The 18,115-nt window shown below is 41.8% G+C and overlaps 3 protein-coding genes across 3 annotated transcripts; 2 read left to right on the top strand and 1 right to left on the bottom strand.

The window, feature by feature from the left end:
• Positions 1 to 2,690: 2,690 nt before the first annotated feature.
• mrpl51 (mitochondrial ribosomal protein L51) lies at positions 2,691 to 4,869 on the top strand. Its single transcript, XM_071908703.2, has 4 exons — positions 2,691 to 2,849; positions 3,084 to 3,190; positions 3,368 to 3,475; positions 4,163 to 4,869. Exons 2-4 carry the CDS (start codon positions 3,100 to 3,102, stop codon positions 4,357 to 4,359), a joined length of 396 nt encoding a protein of 131 aa, XP_071764804.1. The 5' UTR covers positions 2,691 to 2,849; positions 3,084 to 3,099; the 3' UTR covers positions 4,360 to 4,869.
• Positions 4,870 to 6,789: 1,920 nt separating this feature from the next.
• LOC139918912 (vesicle-associated membrane protein 1-like) lies at positions 6,790 to 9,056 on the top strand. Its single transcript, XM_071908453.1, has 4 exons — positions 6,790 to 6,842; positions 7,584 to 7,731; positions 8,197 to 8,355; positions 8,955 to 9,056. Exons 1-4 carry the CDS (start codon positions 6,790 to 6,792, stop codon positions 9,054 to 9,056), a joined length of 462 nt encoding a protein of 153 aa, XP_071764554.1.
• A 3,925-nt stretch (positions 9,057 to 12,981) lies between these two features.
• tapbpl (TAP binding protein like) lies at positions 12,982 to 17,710 on the bottom strand. The gene is made up of 8 exons (XM_071908690.2): positions 17,376 to 17,710; positions 16,709 to 16,921; positions 16,310 to 16,588; positions 15,988 to 16,188; positions 14,977 to 15,141; positions 14,691 to 14,794; positions 14,099 to 14,324; positions 12,982 to 13,592 (listed from the first exon to the last, which is right to left on the bottom strand). Exons 1-8 carry the CDS (start codon positions 17,419 to 17,421, stop codon positions 13,525 to 13,527), a joined length of 1,302 nt encoding a protein of 433 aa, XP_071764791.2. The 5' UTR covers positions 17,422 to 17,710; the 3' UTR covers positions 12,982 to 13,524.
• Between the last annotated feature and the right edge of the window lie 405 nt (positions 17,711 to 18,115).

Genomic DNA, 18,115 nt, shown 5'->3' with positions numbered 1-18,115 from the left:
AAAACTCTTCTAGTTTTGGCAATGTTGCTAAATTGGAAAAAAAAACAGGACGGAACCAGCTTGTTAACATGCCCTTCAAATTTCATGTCTGGGTCAAAAATAACACCAAGATTCCTACAGGTGGGCTTGATGATATTTGGGGCCAAGGCAGGTAGGCAGGTAGATAGATAGATAGATAGATAGATAGATAGATAGATAGATAGATAGATAGATAGATAGATTACAAATTGTAGATTACAGATTAATAGATAGATGGATACAACTGAGAGTGTGTGGGTGGAACCACAGAGATGTTTTTGTTCTACTAATGAAGACATTTTCCCATGGCTGAGGCAGCTGCATGACTGCTAGGTGACTGATATTGTAAGTCGTGTGTCTTTTCATCTCATCCATCAAAAGCCTCCCCCATTCCTTACATCAAACACTGTCAGCATTCACTTGAAAATCACATGGATTTTGTTTTTTTCATGATTTGCCCACAATTTGGTGTTATACTGCAATGAGACCACGATTGCAAACGCACCAAACTTTCTCTATCTGCTCCTCTGGTTTGATCTGCATGTGTGTGTCACTCACTATGAAGTGGTCTTTCCTACAGCTGATCTTTAGTCACCACCACTGTATCTGAATATGGGGTGAGGATGTTGTGAACAAAAGCCCCTCACATGGAAACAATTGAGCTCTGAGCTTGTGGGACCGTGGATGAACATTATGTTAATCAGGATAAGCTCGGAAAATAGTCAAACTAGTCTTTCTTCCATAGAGTTTCAGCAAATGAATCGTTTGTTCCTGTATCTCTCTCTCTCTCTCTCTCTGTCTCTCTCTCTCTCTCTCTCTCTCTGTATCAGTTCTCCTGTCCCACAACCAGGTTTTTGTTTTCCATTTGGTGTCAACAATAACTTTTAAGAGGAAGTCAAACACTTGCACCCAATATAGTCTCTCACACGGTCTGGATTATTGTAAACACTGTTGGGGATGAATGTCAATAACTGATGCAATTGTCTTCTAGTGTATGTGATGATATATAATGTTCCACTGAGTTTTACTGGCAGCCTAGAGAGGAAGTAGAAGTCACATCGCCGGTCTGCTGAGAAAATTTAAGATTCTGTTAAGTCAGCATTTTGTTCAGCATTATGAATTTGCCACATGAGAACATGACTATACAACAGTGATACAAATCTAAGTGCGTAATAAGTGTTTTCTTTCAGAATTATTGCATGTATTAGGCACTGGCCTAACTATTTGGTGAGAAATACTGCATCCTACTAATATTATTTTTAATATGCCATATGTACACAAGTCTTCATTAGTCTATTTAATATGCCTTTGATTCATTTGTCTCTTTTTTACAGATGTTAAGGGGAAGACTTGGGCTTCTTTCCTCTCTTGCACATAATTGCTCTACACTCCTCTACCATGGAGCCACAGTATCCCAATAAAGTTTGTAATAAATAAAGTACATTTGTACATAAAGTACTTTGCACATGTAACCAAAAGTCAAAAGCCCAAACTTGTTTGTGTAATATTAGTAGTGTATAATATATAGTGTAATATTTACGATGTATTAAATGGATTCAGACTACAATAGAGGTGCAGACACGTCCTGCACGATTACAGTAAGCCTTCTCTGCATAATGCAGCATGGTTCTGTTAAGGCATCATGGAATCTAATTTTTTACAATGTTTATGTTTTAAATTTCCACACAGACTCACTGACGTCAAAACAAAAATGAAATGTAGACGAAGATCGGTTTTGCTGCACTTGTTTCTTAGAAAAGAACCTATTATTCCATCCAGCTCTTTTATTACAGTAAGACTGAAAGTATCACTTATGAGAGTGTGCGCGCGTATGTGTATGTGTGTGTGTGTGTGTGAGAGAGAGAGAGAGAGAGAGAAAGAGAGAGAGAGAGAGAGAGAGTAGGAGGGTGAAAGAGAGATGAGGTGAGCTAATGACAATGACAGCCTATCAGAGATATTCAATAATGGAGGTGCAGAGAGTCTGCAGGTTTTCATTCCAACCGAAGTCTACAGCAGCTGATTTGTCTGATTAGCACACCTTCAACCAGAACTGATCAGTAAATCACTTGGTGGAGTCTTTGGTTGTAGTGAAAACCTGCAGACTCTCAGTCCTCCATGGTGCATAGTTGTCTATCCCTGGTCTGCATTAGAATCAGTTATGTCACGGAGAGAAAACCTACATAAACTCATGTTTTAGTTTTAGTTTGCACACCTTTTTCATTGTGATATAAGGCTAATTTACCCACCCATAAATGCTAATATAGATCTTTGTAATATAATTTCATAGCGTTTAGGCTACATTATAGTAGTAAATAGTATCAGACTGATTGTTGTTATATGAAATTTGATCATTTTAAGAAAATAACACATTACTTTTACCTATTCTAAAAATACGTACGTTTTTATTCTATTAGTTTCTGGTTTGCCTTGTGATGATTATAAATGATTATTGAAATTGATGAATAAAATACAACCTAGCTTAAGTCATACAAAAACTGTTTGTTTTTTATTCATTATTTGCCCCTTACAGTTTGTTTGGTGGCTTTGTTCCTCCACTTCCTCCCTCTAGTGGGTGAACATGTGAAAAGAAGGCTGCCTTGCAATGATCCTCTTTTGTTTTGCGCTTCTTCAACGATTTTACGGTAACAGCGCTATGCGCTCTGGGATACATTGTAAGATGGACGCGGCCACAAGAGCATGTAGAAGCCGCAATAACACATCTTGTTAAGTGTTAGCGTGGTTCTCAGTATGAGCTTTTAATTCATGATTCGTCGCTGTAATCATAACGAACGACTCGACCAACAGAAGATCGCCGATAGACATAAAAACTGGTAATATTCTCAATATTATCACTGAATGAACGTGCTAACGTGAGCTAAAGCTAACTAGGGGTCAATGCAAAGATCCTCATGACAAAGCTAACATAGCTAACTTGTGTTGGATAGCAGGATAAACCGGCTGGCCGCAGGTTAACCACATAGATAGCTAATGTCGAATAACCAGTTTACTTGAGTAACTTTCCACTGAAAGTAAGACTGCATGTCATTTGACTTCTCGTACGCTAGGTAACTAAGCCAAGCCATGTCTGTGTTGGGAGGGTTACTGAAGTCTGGAGCGTCCTTGTGTCAGTCTGCTGGGACTCTGCTCCACACAGCTCGGTCCATATCTACAGGTAAGTACTGTCACCTGGTTACAAGCTGTATTGGATCAAGGACTAATGCATACAACTGTATGTTTTTAGTGCAGTTTTTACAGTGTATGCTTTTGTTATTCCTTTAATGAATACGCATGAAGATAGTTAGTTAGGTTAGATATTCAATGCTGACCTGAAACAACGTGCTGTGTGTAGGTGTGTGCTGCCGAATCAGGATGCATGCCATCCCAGAGCTGAAGAAGGTGGACAGATGGACTGAGAAGAGGAGCATGTTTGGGGTTTATGATAACATAGGCATCCTAGGTGAGTTCCCTGAACCAGGCAAAGCCCAAATCCAAAATAAGAGTATAGCACTATGTGAATGTTTGTTCTGTTAGATTTAAGACATTTTCACCCTTTAATTGTCTGGCTGAGCTGTTGATAAAAGGACTGGAAGTATGAACCAACTAACCATGAATTGTAACTGTTTTGATGCTGTAAATGAATTGTTTGTTTGCAATACAGCTTGTTAATATAGAGGAAAAAAGTAGACCGGAGTTATGTCAGGATCTGAGAGTTACAAAGGCTGCATTTTCTAAGATCAAGGCCTTCTCTTCAAGAATCAGTGTGCATGTACTCACAATTGATATATTCCCTAAAATCACAGACTAAGTCCTTAATGGACAGTTTGAAAAGATTACATTACTATGGGATAGTCCTCTCTCTATTCCAAATGTGCCACACACAGTGATCCAGAGATTAAATGATAATGATAATAAATGTAAGACTGATTCAACCTCCTGGCTCAGATGAGGCAGATCAGCACACACTGTTTATGTTCCTGATAGGATTTGTCAGCTTTGCTGTATTTTGATCTCTACCCCCAGTCCTCTCTCTCCTCCCCCTATGCCTTTTCCCACACTTTTGAATGCCCTCTCTCTCTCTTTCTCTCTCTTTTTCACACACACATACACAGTGCAAAAATTGATCCCCTTTGCTTTGCGCCTGCAGGAGATTTTAAAGCTCATCCGCGGGACCTCATTGTGGCCCCCTGCTGGCTGAAGGCTTTCCGAGGTAATGAACTGCAGCGTCTAATCAGGAAGAAGAAGATGGTGGGAGACAGAATGATGACTTTGGACAGGCACAACTTGGAGAAAAGGATCCGCTTCCTCTACCGACGCTTCAACCGCACTGGCAAACACCGCTAACATGGAACTGACCAAACGGGCAAATACATCAGACCAACCACTGTCAATAAGGACTGTTGGAATCCAGTGGTGTTTTTTCATGCTGTCACAGTGTTGTATATTGCCATTTTTTCTAAATAATCTCATGTATATAAAAATAACTGCTTTGTGTGCTTGGAAGTTCCTCCAATACTCATCTTTATTGGTTATTTTAGGCCCTATTGACAACAGATTGAAAAAAAAGGCTGTCTGTAAACTAAATGTTTTAAGAAGGGACTCAAGAGATGCTGCTCCAACCCACAAGAAGTTCAAAGGTCAGAGATGTAGCTCAGGACAAGACCCCCTCCGAGCCATAAAAGTAATGAACGAAATTCTTAAAATCACTTTGAGAAGAACTTTGAAGACCGGAATCCTTTCAGTGTATCTGCAATTTCAAATGATTTACAGACAAATAGACTTAGAAACACGTTATCTGGAAAATGAGATGTGAATGTGCGGTTATTGGTATCAATAAAGCTGTTCTTAAGTTTACTGTGAAGTTGTTGAGAATATTATGTTTATTGTGTTTAATTCCATATTACTTTGCCTATTTATGAATGGTTTTCCTACTATTATGACAAATGTTTTATTTCGCCACCACAACAACATGACATTTCAGTGTATTTCATGTTTGTTTTTTTTCTGCCTTGGGCCTTAGATGTATTTCCCACGGCCGAGGACATTCTCTATGCAGACAAAAGACTGGCTCCTCTCCTGCACTCTCACTTCTCTTAGTAAGGCCTATATATTCATGGAGTGGGGGGTGAAAAAAAAAATGTAAATGGAGCTGAGGTTGTAGGCTTTAGAGGTGGGATGGCACTCGGAATTAAACAAGAGCTATTGCAAAGGAAAATATGATATAAGAGGAAGAAGAAGAGGAGGAGAAGGAGGAGGAGGGTAGTGGGAGAAGCCCAGACCAGGGAGGAAACAGTCGAGTCAACACTCTGTAGGCATCCAGTGTACCGCAGTGTCGTCCTGCCGCCCTATCCGACACAGAAAGCTGCAGTACTGCAAAGTGTGAGGAGAGAGAGAGAGATGGGAGGGGGGAGGGAGGAAGAAGAGGAGGAGAGAGGGAAGGGGGGGGGGGGGGGGGGGGGGGTACCGCACCGTCGTTACGAGTCCAACTGGAGAAGGCAGGGGGAGCGACGCATTATTGCAGTATAGCGCCATAACATACACACGGGCGAAAACTACCGCACTACTTTCCACAACAAGACACGCGTCCGCCTGGAGAGGGGGGATTAGACCGCGGTGATAGAAATAACACAGAGGCTCAACTGCATTTTCATGACTGGACATTTTTTTTTTTTTTTTTGGGTTGGTGTTGAAATTGCAAGCGTTTGCTAGTGTTTAGCTGTTAGAGGAGGCAACGCACAGCAGCGAGCCAATCACTGCTGTGTTCCTGCATCCATCCAGTCTCGAGCATCTCTTAAGGACTCAGCATCCTCTGGAATAACTGGATCGCATTCTTGCAGGCATCCACCATAAAAAAAAAAAAGCATACTTGGATTTATCTTGAATGGATTATAGGATAGAAGTACTTTTGTCTTGAGATTGCATTGCCCTCTCCTTCCCTCACTTTCTGCTCCCGGTCCCGCTGCCGTGCCAGTGAATTATTACCCGACCCGTGTCTCGGTATTGCGGTACTTCACTGACGACTTGCGGTATAAATGCACCGCTAGAAGATTAGCTCCACTGCGCCAAGAGCCTCTGCCTCTGTTTACTGTTAGCGCGGCACTTTAATCACTTTGGTAATTGAAAATTTGGACTTTCGTTTGGACCAGTGCCTAGAAATTCTTGTCTCTTTTTTGTGATCTTGCTCTTTTTTTTTTTTTTTTTTTGTACCTCAGACCCTCCCCCTCCCGTCTCACACCCCGTCACCCCTCCTGCCGTCCGTGAGTCAGTTCGAAACAGCTGCATAGAAGATGTGAGTATTAATGCGGCTTTTCTATTTCACTCTTTTTAGAATAATCATAGGCCTATGCAAAAAATAGTTCTCGACACGAATTGCATCAATATGTATTCAAGTCAATTTATTTCCTTGTGTTTTTTTTCCCATGGGGTTTTCGCAACTGATTTCTTTCAGCTTGATGGATTTTGCTGACGCAAGTTAAATTTATCCGTCAGAGCATCTCTGAATAATGTATTCCTGGGATGGCTGCTGTCATTCTAACGCTTCAAACACGGTTAAATTTAGTTATTAAGGTATTTTACATCACAGTGGAATTAGTTTAGTATAGAAAATGATGAGTGTGGGGTTTAGGGGACTTTGGAGTCATCAGCTGAATGATACTGTGGGATATTAACATGAAATACCTGATAGTTCACATAGGGCGACCCTGTGGCTGAATATTATGTCACAATATGAAGGCCTACTACGCGATTGCTTTAATCTATTTATTTCCAACGGGAATGACTGTGATTTGCACCGAGTTAAACTGTCCAGCAGGCAGCAGCCTGAGCCAGTGGCTGCTCCCCCGAGCAGCTTGTTCAGTCTGTTTAAACCTCCTGTACTCATTCCCTCTTTCCCCTGCTAGCTCTCTCTCTTAACCCTTTCCCAGCCTACTTCCTCCTCCACCCCTTTCTGCACATCACTTATCTGTGTCTCCTCCATATTAAGCTATTTGTCTTAACCTCCCCGGCCTTCCAGCTTTATCATTTTTACTCGCTCTCTCACCCAATTTTCTTTATAACTTCACAATAATTTCTCCCCTCTCCATGCCGTTTCTGTTCTTCATCCCAAAATCTTCTTTCCCATTATCCTTTCTCCCATAGCCGCTGACTTCTTGGGCCCCACTTTCTATCGCCCTTGGCCTCCCCTCTTAGGCCTACTCTCATTTTCTTTCATCTTATCACATCTTTCTCTAATCCCATCCCATTCCTCACTATTACATCCTTATCCTTCCCTCCTTTCTTTCCTCCTCACATCCTCTTTTTTTCATTCCTCATCCTACATCTCTACATGCAGTTTTTCTCCTTTGCTATGTGTTGTTTTCATCACTGGCCTAATCTTTGGCCCTGTAACTGCTGATTAAACGTCATTTATTCCTTTATCTGAGCCTTTCATTTTTTCCCCTCCTGCTCACATAAAGTAAAGTACTCTCTACAGCTTGTATTAATTATCAGATTGTCAAATATTCTCATTTGTTCCCCTCCCCCTCCCATTCCTCCTCCTCCCACTACACTATCCTCCTCTTCCTCCTCAGGTCTGCCCCAGATGCTGCCGCCCCAGCCGGAGCCCCCGGCGCTCCAGGAGCCCCCGGCGCAGATGGCGCCCCAGGCGGAGCACCCCCCGGCCCACCCAACACCTCCAGCAACCGCAGGCTACAACAGACACAGGCCCAAGTCGAGGAGGTGAGCTGGACCGCGCCACACCAGGACGGGCCGTAGTTCAATGTTACATGCAATATGTCAGGAGTAAAAAAACAGCTGGGGAATCTCATCAGTGGCTGTAATAAGTCATGTAATGGTGATGTACATTTGCTGGACTGATGGACTTTTCTAGCCACAGCCCTTTTCCTGGACCAGGAACAAGCTCGCACTTAAAAGCAATAGCACTGGCCTTGTTGCCACTAGATTGTTTGCTGGAAAGCTCTGGTCTGCTTAATATATAATGGGCTCTACTGCAATTTGCAAATGGATTCTGACTGCTGGTTCATTCTCACGTAATGTGAACGTATAGCTTTAGTGGTTGGCTTCAGAAAACAATACACCTCCATCCCCCGTCTTCCTCTCCTCTAACCGTGCTTCTCATCCTCTTCTTCTCCCCTCCTCCCCCCACCACTGCCACATGTTTCTGTCTCCACCACTGTGGGCTAGGTGGTGGATATCATGCGGGTGAACGTGGACAAGGTGCTGGAGAGGGACCAGAAGCTTTCAGAGCTGGATGACAGGGCAGACGCTCTCCAGGCCGGAGCCTCCCAGTTTGAAAGCTGTGCAGCCAAACTCAAGAACAAGTACTGGTGGAAGAACTGCAAGGTAGGCACATTAGTCTGGCTGCATAACACAGATTATTCTCATTGAAAGCAACTCGGAATTGAATCTGACTGTGGATTAACAATATGTCTATTAGTATGCGGTATGGTGCAAGTGTGAATCAAATCCACAGCTCTTGTATTTCAATGCACCCACCAACTGTGCCGAGCTGAGGTGCGCTGAGGCGAACACACAGCGTCTGTGCTGGGAATGCTATCATCCTGCTCTACACACACGAATCTGTTAATGAGCGGCTGTGGAGGATTGCAGAGATGCTCCAGGGAACATGGGAATAACAAAAGAAATCTCTTATTGCAGTTTTCACTGCAGACTTAGAAATACTAAAGGAATTGCATAACTATAGCACAACAAATGCAAAGGAGTTGAAGGACTTTAAATTTATCACATCTAGTTACTTTGAATTTATCACATCTGCTTACTACTTGTTTTTAATGAATGTGTGCATGTTTGTGTGTGTTGAACTCCACACACAACTACAGTACATGTGCACATGCTGGTAAACTCTGTGGTTGGGAAGCTTGTAATGCTTAAAATGATGCATCATTGAAGTAAATGTAATCCACTTTGTCTTCTCCTTTTAGATGATGATCATGATGGGTATCATTGGAGTCATTGTGGTTGGAATAATATTCTGTGAGTATAAATTACTGTTCCATCTTCATCCTAATACAAAGATTGAATGACTGACTAATTGGGTGATATATAAGTTCATGTATTAATATTCATAGATGAGATTATTATAAAGAAAAAAAAGGCAGATAAACGCAGGGTGTTTTGCTGTGGCTGAACCAGTGCTGTTCAGCTCTGCTACTGTGAAAGCAGCCGTCAGCAGCAGATGTCAGCAAAGGGATCAGATGTAGCTAACACAGCTGGGACTGAGACAAACGTCAATCACGGACCATACATAGGGTCATAGTGCTCAGTGGCCTTTTGTTTCAATATAGTGGGCTAAAGAAGGAACACCTATATGGAGAAAATGAGCTTCTATTGATGTTTATATGTCAGTATACATCAGTGTTAGTGTGGTGTTGTTGTCAATTGTACAGGAAAAGAGATAGAGAGAAATGAAATAGAGAGATGGTTCATCTAATTTTTTTAAAGGATGCTGGCAGGTATAAAACAGCTCAAGCATAATCTCTGTGCTTCTGCTCTAACAAGTCTACATCTGGACTGCCTACTGCAGCCTTGATTGTCAATTATTCATGACTGCTTATTACAGTAAATTATTGATATAATACCTATTTTACCAGTTCTTCAATAAAAAACAAGCAACATGAAGACACTATATAAGAAAAGAGGCCTAGCTGAGAGTTATCTGTTTGTTTTGTAACATGTTTTAGGCTGCAGTGCATTACCAGACTCATTAGACTAATGACTCTGCCTCTCTCTCTCTCTCTCTCTCTCTCTCTCTCTCTCTCTCTCCTTCACTTTCAGTGTACTTCTTCTACTGAGCTCACCCCATCATTACAGAAGGATATGGACTTCAGATTGATATAAGAGAGGGAAGAGAAAAAAAACAACACAAATCCAAGCGCCACTCCTCCCCTTTTATCCGTCCTCTCCTCCCTCTCTTCACACAGTCTTCCATCAAACCATCTTGCACTTATACATGACAGTAGTGTTTAGGTGTCTCTGCTCTCTTTGTCCTCCTTTCCCTCCCTTCTTGTTGCTTTCTCTTTCTTCCACTGTTTTGGCGTGGAGTCTCACTCACTCTCTCCTGTCTCTGCACCTCATGAATTATTGAAGGATGCAGCGGGGAGAGAGAAAGAGGGAGAAAGAGAGGGAAGGAGGGAGAGAGAAAATCCTTGTGACACAGGAACACACAGGGCTAAGCCCGCTGAAAGGAGATACTGAGCTGGAGGGAATGAACAAAAGCAAGGGAAGAGACAAAAGAAGAGGGATAGCAAATGTGTGCAGGGAAATTGAACAAGAGATAGCAGTTCTTTCTATCCCAGATGCGCCAAAGCTTGTTCATTTTACCTTTTTGACAGTGTCCCACATTTGTAAATTGATACTGACATGCCTAACTGACATACCCCTCCTGTCACTACCGCTACGATCATTACTACTTACTAATACAAAGTCATGGTTAGACTAAGATTATGATCATTTTTGTTGTATGTGCGTGTGTGTATTTGTGATCCAAAGCATTGTAGCCAATAGCTTTTTCCAGGTTTAGCTGATAGGCCTTTACTGGTAATTCTTTCTTTTCCTTTCCTGCCTGACTTTCTCTCACTTGGTCTCTTATTTCTGGAAGGCTAAGTATAGACATAATGGCAAGAAAGAGAAATGTGAAAAAGGGAAAAGAGACTGTGTGAGAGTGTAAGGAAAGGCAAGAGTGATTCAGGGAAAGCTAGTAAGGCTGTTGTGAACTTTTCCCATATAGACATGCGAAACCTAATTCTGGATTGAAAAGCAATTATAGATTAAGTAATTCTATGACTATGCTTGATTTGTACCCAGGGTTTCAGTACTGCAGGTAGACAGATATACTGATAAACAGACTTAGTATTATGCACAGAAAGAAAAACAGACAGGCCACTAACAGACAATCTCTCTATAGATGAATTGACCACTCTGGCCCAGAGGAAGGTCTCTCTTAACTCTGACTTGGACAGAGCCACAGCCATAGACAGATGAATGTGAAATGTCACATTTTACACAGGTACTAATGGTCTTGTTGTTCTGAACTTTGTGCTGACACACTGTTCATTTGTTTGTTGTGTAAGTTGACTTGATCTCCAAAAAGCAGGAAAGTGGGAGAGAGGACATGACTGAGAAACCCACAGCCACCTGGCCAACCCACTCCCCCCCCCCCCCCCCCCCCCCCCTCCCTCACTCAAAAAAACAGACTCACTTGTCACCTACAGTATGGTAAAGGCCAAAAGGAGGTGTTTGTTTCTAACTTGCATGGCAAACGGTGTCCATAGTTTTGCCTATTTGTGTGACCTGTGTATCTGCCATTTCTGAAACTAACTGCCGATTGTACATTTTCTTTTGTTAGTGGTTTAAAGGACCTGTGTATAATGTATCTCTGATCTGGTAATTACTGCGTATGCAATGCAATGATGCTCAAGAGTTTGCCAAAATTTTGTTAAATTCACTTGCTTTTGAGGGAAAAATAATAATATTCAAACAGAGAACAACTGCTACAATAGCGTACTGTTAAAACATGTAGTACTGTATGAGTAGAACCATAGTACACCTCTGTCAGATTATGCTCCTGAAAATGTGTTTATAGATTCTTTAAAGTTTTTTGGGGAGTGTTGGATAAAACTGAAAAGCTCATTTTCCTCTCTTAAGACTGATTTTGAGAGCTGACAAAATTGTAAAGATATGTAAAACTCTATGTGTAAATTGCATTTATGCATAACGATTGTGGTTAATCGAAATTATCTGATGATATTGTGCAACAATATTGTTGGGTGACTAACTTCTACAACATGAAAATGCAGTGAGAGATGCAACTGGATTATGAAAATTCTTTAAAATGCATGCTTACCACTTTTGCTGATGCCAATAAAGAAATCATCAATAGAACTGTGTGCCGACCTTTGTTGTACTCTAAACATGTTGGGCCTGATTCAGACTTTGACTTAAGCTCAGAGACGGTTTTCCGCACGCGTCCTACCGCTCCAATACCAACAACCCTTCTGCATGCGGATGGGTGGCCTCATGTAAGATGCACACTGAAGGTGACGAATACAAAAATCAGGGCAGATCCACCTTCAGATTACAATACATGAATTCTGACTCTGACTTAAGGCGATTTGTAAACTCCTTTCCTTACACGCCTGAGACCCTGTGATATATCTAGTGCTCCCATCAGTCTCCAGATGTAAAACAAGAAATGTACTAATACTAATAAATGCCAAAGACATCAAGAGTCACAAAAACAAGGAAATGAGGCTGTGCAACACTGGTCTATGAATAACTGGAGTGGTATTTCAAGCAACATGACAGCTCTCCACAACTAAGATAATAACCGTGTGTCCCGCCATTTATGTGGAGTTTTTAAGTTTTTAAGTGATCATCAAAGGAGATGGCGCTGGCAGGGTGCACAGAGGGTGCCCAGGATTTGTTTAAATGTGCTGAGTTTAACAGACGGCATACAGCATTTCCGCATGGATAGGGCCTCAATCTGGCGTCAGTGGCTGGCCAACATACATATTCTTGGTGCTGCGTCAGCCAGACAGGACGTCCCAGGATGATATGAGTATCTCAAGCTTCTGTCTCCTGCTGCCTGGTGCAGTTCTTATTGGCAATGGGCAGACAGACCAAAGAATATGTCTATTGGTCAGACTCTGACACACATCAAGGGCAGATTCCATTATGTTTCAGGCTTTCCAAATAAATAGGAGCCATGGACTGCAGGCATATGATCATCAGGGTGCAAAGCGCACAACAACACTTTTGTAAGAATAGGAAAAGACAACATCCCATGAGTATTCTGATATATGATGCAGACGTGGCCGTGACAAGTGTTTCACTGTAGCGAGCAATGCAACTGTAAGCTGAGTACAAAGCAGTTCTTACAGGCAAAATGTGGAATATCATAAATCATTTCAGATTTTGTAAAGTATAAGGTTTTATTCAATTAATGCCCCAAAGGCATGTTGCCAATTCAGTCTTTGTGCACCATTGTCCTAAAAAACTCAATCAAACTAAATTATACAGTCTGAATAAGGCCCATAAAGCCTCACTTTTTATTGCATGCACTGTGAACACCTACTGCCTATTCACTTCAGTTGTATTCCCTATTCAGCTGTAGACTATCTAAGAAAGTACCGCTATTCTTGTGCATGATATATGCATCATGGGAGACTTCTATGATGGGTAACATTAAACACGTGTATAACTCTAAACATTAAATAAGTGAACCACCAATAGCTATACTGAATATTGAATACAATAAACAACAGATTATTTTAACAAATTTTATCAGGAAAATAAAATATACAGCTGCATATTACAGTACAATCATTAAATATGGAGCTTCATTTCAGTAGTCTCTATTTTCCTAACAGGAGTGAAAGGAACCAGATTCTAATTAAATTGGTAATAACTTCAAGGACCAAAAGTAAGACAAAAAGAAACATCTCTGGGTTCAGTTTGAAGTCAGGATGATCTACTAGAATATCTCCTGCTGACCTATTTCATGACCTGGTAGAAGAAAAGCACAGTGATGACCAGGAAACCCAGAACCAACCAATACGAATCTGTGGAGTTTAATACACAGAGCGCAGTTAAGGATATATTCAGATATGGTTCGACATTAAGCACAAGATGTATCTGTAATCCAAATTAACAATCTGAAAATGTTTATTGTTTTATGTGTGGATGTTAACAACATGATGTTTATTACACCATATCTGATCGTTTGTTGAGTGAATAAAATGACTTAACGTCCACATTGTAATTTATTTCAATTTCCACAGAGGTGAAGTTTTACAAGTTAAACACCTTTGCTGTGATACAAACAGAATTTTTGTTAAGTCTATATATTAGACTTGACATTAGACAGACAAAGAGAGACAAATATATCTTGAGATTTCAAAGTCTTGGATGACACTAAGATATGCCTTTCTTCAGCCTAGTTACATTTCTTTCTCAGTGACATCCATTTCTCAATTAAATCTTCTCAATGAAATCCATTTACTGCTTGGGATTCAGTGTCCTTTAGAAATGTATAATTTCACAACCAATAAAAGCCAAACATAAATACCTGGTTCAGGTTTTTCTACCACCAGACTGACAGAGAGAGGTGTGGCCAGGGCCGAGTGGGACACCCTGCAGGTGATGGTGTTTCCAGGGGAGACGCTGGAGGGCACGGAGAGGTGAGATGACAGGGAGAAAGTCCCATCACCATGCTGCCGATGGCTGGAGAGAGAGCCCTGCTCTGGGAGGACAGTGGGCTCCGTGTCTGTAGGAGAGAGGGAGAACCACTCCATCTAAAGGCAGAAGAGAGAAGAGAAAAAAAGCTCATGCCAGTGGCTCTTGACCAGTTTCCCATGCAGCAAGCATAGAGCTGCTTCGAGATTTTGCTCAAATGTAAAGACGTGAAAGTGAAATGTAAATGCTGTGTCATTAAAATTAAACAAAATAAACTTGTCATCAATTATATTCTCCAGCTTAATGCTTGGTGGCCATGATCCACTAAGGGGTTCTGTGATATTTTCAAACAATGAATAACTCAGTGTGATGTGGGATTTTATGTCAGATATGCCATGGCACAGAGAGGGATGACAGCGATTTAAATAAGGATCTGAGGGCTTTACTGGTCAGCAGCTACATGCAAAACAGTGGTAGCTACAGACCTGGGCATCCAGTGGGTAGTAGTTACTGCAATGGCAGCTCAGCGTCTGGGGCACCTCCGGCTTAAAAACCAACTTCTCCTCCGAGAGAGAAACACGGGGAGGTTCTGAAAGGAACAAATCCAGTGGAAGAAATAGAGAGAGGGGGCAGAAATACACTCTTGACCTGCTAGTCCTAAGCCTAATGACACATAATAAATAACACAACAAGTAACAGATAACAGAATAGACAATGTAAAAGAAGACTGTATTTTTCAGAATTGAGAGGGCAGATTAGGGTGAAACTTACGTGTGACATGGAGTTGTATGACCTGCTGGGCGTGGAAAAGGCCTACACTGACTGTACAGATGTAGGTCCCCTCATCCGAAACCTTAAGCTTGGTCAGAATCATAGATGTGTTACCCTCACCAACCAGGGCGGCATCCACACTCGAGCCTTCCCTCTCTGCGTGCACTGAGGAAAGAAAATGAGAGAGGGTCAGATCATTTTATGGCCTTTCCTGTGTAATTTAGTGTCTTGTCCTGTGTAATGAGGGTCTTGTACCATCGGGTGGCTACTGTGTCCTTTGTGTCCTGTCCTTTCCATGTCTATCTTGTCCTATCTTGTAATGTGTGTTCTGTACCATTAGGTGGCTATTGTCTTGTCATGCTATATCTTTGTATGCATTTACCACAAGCAAACCTTTATTGGATTGCTACCATTATATAAACGTTTGGGGGAAAAAATGCAGTTTTGTTTTTACCAAGGTTGGAAATGTTGGGAACATTTGAATGGCCTTGGATTACCTATTATCATATGATTTAGCAGAATGTATTCATAAAATAATCAATTAATGCAAAAACTTGTGTCTTGAAAATGCACGGACTAGGAATTATACTTCCAAATATGACACAATCCCCCATGTAAACACACACAAGTTAAAGGTAGTGTAGTGGGAGACCAGGGTTCAATTGTCACTAAAGTTTTTACAGTTCTGCTGGCACAAAGACATGTTTTTGTTTCTTTTAAATAGAATTTGGCACTGTATTTACAGTTGATACAAATGACTACAGTTGATAAAAATTGAGTGAGTAAATGAGTATAAAATTTGCCCATATATCATCTCTAAAACTCACTAAAAATTAGCATTTTGAGGCCATTTCCATTTATTTATGTATTAATTCCCAGTGGAGCATGCCACTGATGCCCACTGGCACTAATGTACCACCCAACGCTGCCACTGGGAGCTGATCCTCCCCAGAGTTCAGATCCGCATAACGCCCCTGGATAAAACAGTCGAGGGCAGGTAGACCTACTTACCCTCTGAGCTCTCTTCTGTATCATTCAGCCTCGTCCTCATCTCAAGCACTTTCCGCCCTTTTCCTCTGTGCTGCAGCCGCCACTCAATGCCAACCTCCTGTGCCGGGGGCATTTCCTGCTGCCTGAAGCCGCAGCTGAGGAGGACGTCGCCTCTTAGAGGGGCAGAAACAGACTTTGCATGGGAAAACACCAGGAATGCCACTGAGAGAAAAGAAAGCAAAGAGAAGGGCAGAGGAAGAGTAGTGAGAAGGACTTGTCTATCAAAACAAAGTGAAACGTTAAGTAATTCCTCTAAACTGGGATATTAACCTCCTGATCTCACCCTCAGTCAGCATGGACCCTGACTGGCTAAGAGGCAGGCCCAGTTTGGTCTGTATCAGGGTTGTTCCCCCTGATCGGTCCTTCTCAACCGCCAAAGTCTGCAGGATCAGCGCAGTGCTGAGCCCGTCTCCCTCAATGCTCAGGGACACAAAAAAATAGGCTGGTTCTGTGCTGTCCTGGGAGCCATGCAGGAAGTAACGGCTTATTTCACATGTCACTTCCTTCTCATCGCAGTCTGCATGGAGAAACAGGTCTCCGTTGGGGATCTCGGGCGATGACGCTGCCATAGAAGGAGCAGAAAGGAGAAGACAGAAGAGCGTAGGGCAAAACGTCATCACAGGTTCTGATTACATTGCATCGGCTTGTGGTGCCAACTTTATGAAGGGCGGGCAGAGCAAACCTTTGGCCTCGAAGAGGATGGCATCAGGATCAGGGACCGTAGACGGGACGAACGGAGTGAGCGTTTCAAGTAATTGGTCAGAAGTCACTGCAACATCGCTCAAGACAAGTGTGGCTGGAGTCCGGGTGAAGAGAGCGCCACCTCCCATTCCCCCCATGCCGACTCCCTCCTCCACCAGGGAGCAGGACAGCACCACATCTGCACCCCCCTCAGCTGAAATATATGGGGGTAGGGGGTATATTTTTTCAAAAAGATGTTGACTTCCTGAAAAGGAAAAGAGCTGTCTAGCCACTTCATCATCTGACCGAGTGACAGCTATCATTTAACTACACACAGTAATGTAATGTAACCTAATGTAATGTTAAACCCACCTAAAGTCAGTTCGCACACCTTTTTCAACCTAAGGCTTTATCATGCAAATTTGTAGCATATGTCACTGTAAGTAGCACCAAACTGATATAAAGTACATGACAATTATGGTCTTTTATGGAAAAAATAAATCCATGCTTTTCTGACAAAATGATTGATTTTTGTTTATATTGATGGCCGAGGTGCCTTATGATGACCACCGACTGGAGGTCATAGTTTACCCAACCAATTTACCGCGACATCACCGGCTACGTATCATTGTGGGTGCTGTTACAGTGTGTAGAGATAAAGCTCTTACCATAAACGCATGTCATGAAGCATCCAATCAAGAGAACTTCAATCATCTCGAGTCATGGAGTCGGGTTTAGGCTGTTTACAAATTCAAGTGAGATGAAATAAATATTCCGGTGAGTACACAAACCACTTTCACTTTTGGTTGCAACAACTAACGACAGCAGTAACAGCCCCGTTGAGTCTACAGCCTAGTCTCTACACATCTCATAGAGTAGGCTACGCTACTGCGCACAATAGCTGTACAGTAATAAATATGATCTGATCTAATAATTAACTTTGAAGATACAAAGGATAAATCCCCATCGCTGTCCGGCGCATGTGCGTTGCATAGCAGTGGAGTGAAAGTGAAACTGTGTGCAGAAAAAGAGGTTAGTGTCCAATGACAGCGCTGCAGGGAGCTGATCATGAGTTACTATGAAATACACTGTATGGTAGGTTATAGTTTTAATAGTCTTCCTCTGAAATAACTATTGTTTTGCCCACTGTCGGTCGTTGTTGGACCAACTATGCTTTAATAGACTAGGAATTACCAAGAGGCAATAGGATTCAGTTTAAAGATTTATATTTTATTTTGATGTTTCCAATAGTGACCAGCTTTTTTATATATATATTTCCGAACAAATCGCACAAAAGCTCACATAACAAAGATTAACAAATGAATAGGCAAACGATGTAAAGCTTGTAGACACATTGACGCTGAATGGGAGACTGACTTGGACTATAGGTGATATGTTAGGGAAACAA

The sequence above is a fragment of the Centroberyx gerrardi genome, chromosome 12 (assembly GCF_048128805.1).
Source record: "Centroberyx gerrardi isolate f3 chromosome 12, fCenGer3.hap1.cur.20231027, whole genome shotgun sequence".
Lineage (NCBI taxonomy): Eukaryota > Metazoa > Chordata > Actinopteri > Beryciformes > Berycidae > Centroberyx > Centroberyx gerrardi.
Note: the sequence above shows the minus strand (reverse complement) of the source record. Positions and strands in the feature narration are given on the sequence as shown.

Coding starts and splice junctions, on each gene's coding strand:
- mrpl51 (XM_071908703.2), top strand. CDS start 3,100: ATGTCTGTGTTGGGAGGGTTACTGAAGTCTGGAGCGTCCTTGTGTCAG. Junction 3,191..3,367: donor AGCTCGGTCCATATCTACAG/GTAAGTACTGTC, acceptor TGCTGTGTGTAG/GTGTGTGCTGCCGAATCAGG. Junction 3,476..4,162: donor TGATAACATAGGCATCCTAG/GTGAGTTCCCTG, acceptor TTGCGCCTGCAG/GAGATTTTAAAGCTCATCCG.
- LOC139918912 (XM_071908453.1), top strand. CDS start 6,790: ATGACTGTGATTTGCACCGAGTTAAACTGTCCAGCAGGCAGCAGCCTG. Junction 6,843..7,583: donor GCAGGCAGCAGCCTGAGCCA/GTGGCTGCTCCC, acceptor CTTCCTCCTCAG/GTCTGCCCCAGATGCTGCCG. Junction 7,732..8,196: donor CACAGGCCCAAGTCGAGGAG/GTGAGCTGGACC, acceptor ACTGTGGGCTAG/GTGGTGGATATCATGCGGGT.
- tapbpl (XM_071908690.2), bottom strand. CDS start 17,421: ATGATTGAAGTTCTCTTGATTGGATGCTTCATGACATGCGTTTATG. Junction 16,589..16,708: donor CATCCTCTTCGAGGCCAAAG/GTTTGCTCTGCC, acceptor CTTCTATGGCAG/CGTCATCGCCCGAGATCCCC. Junction 13,593..14,098: donor GGTAGAAAAACCTGAACCAG/GTATTTATGTTT, acceptor TAAACTCCACAG/ATTCGTATTGGTTGGTTCTG.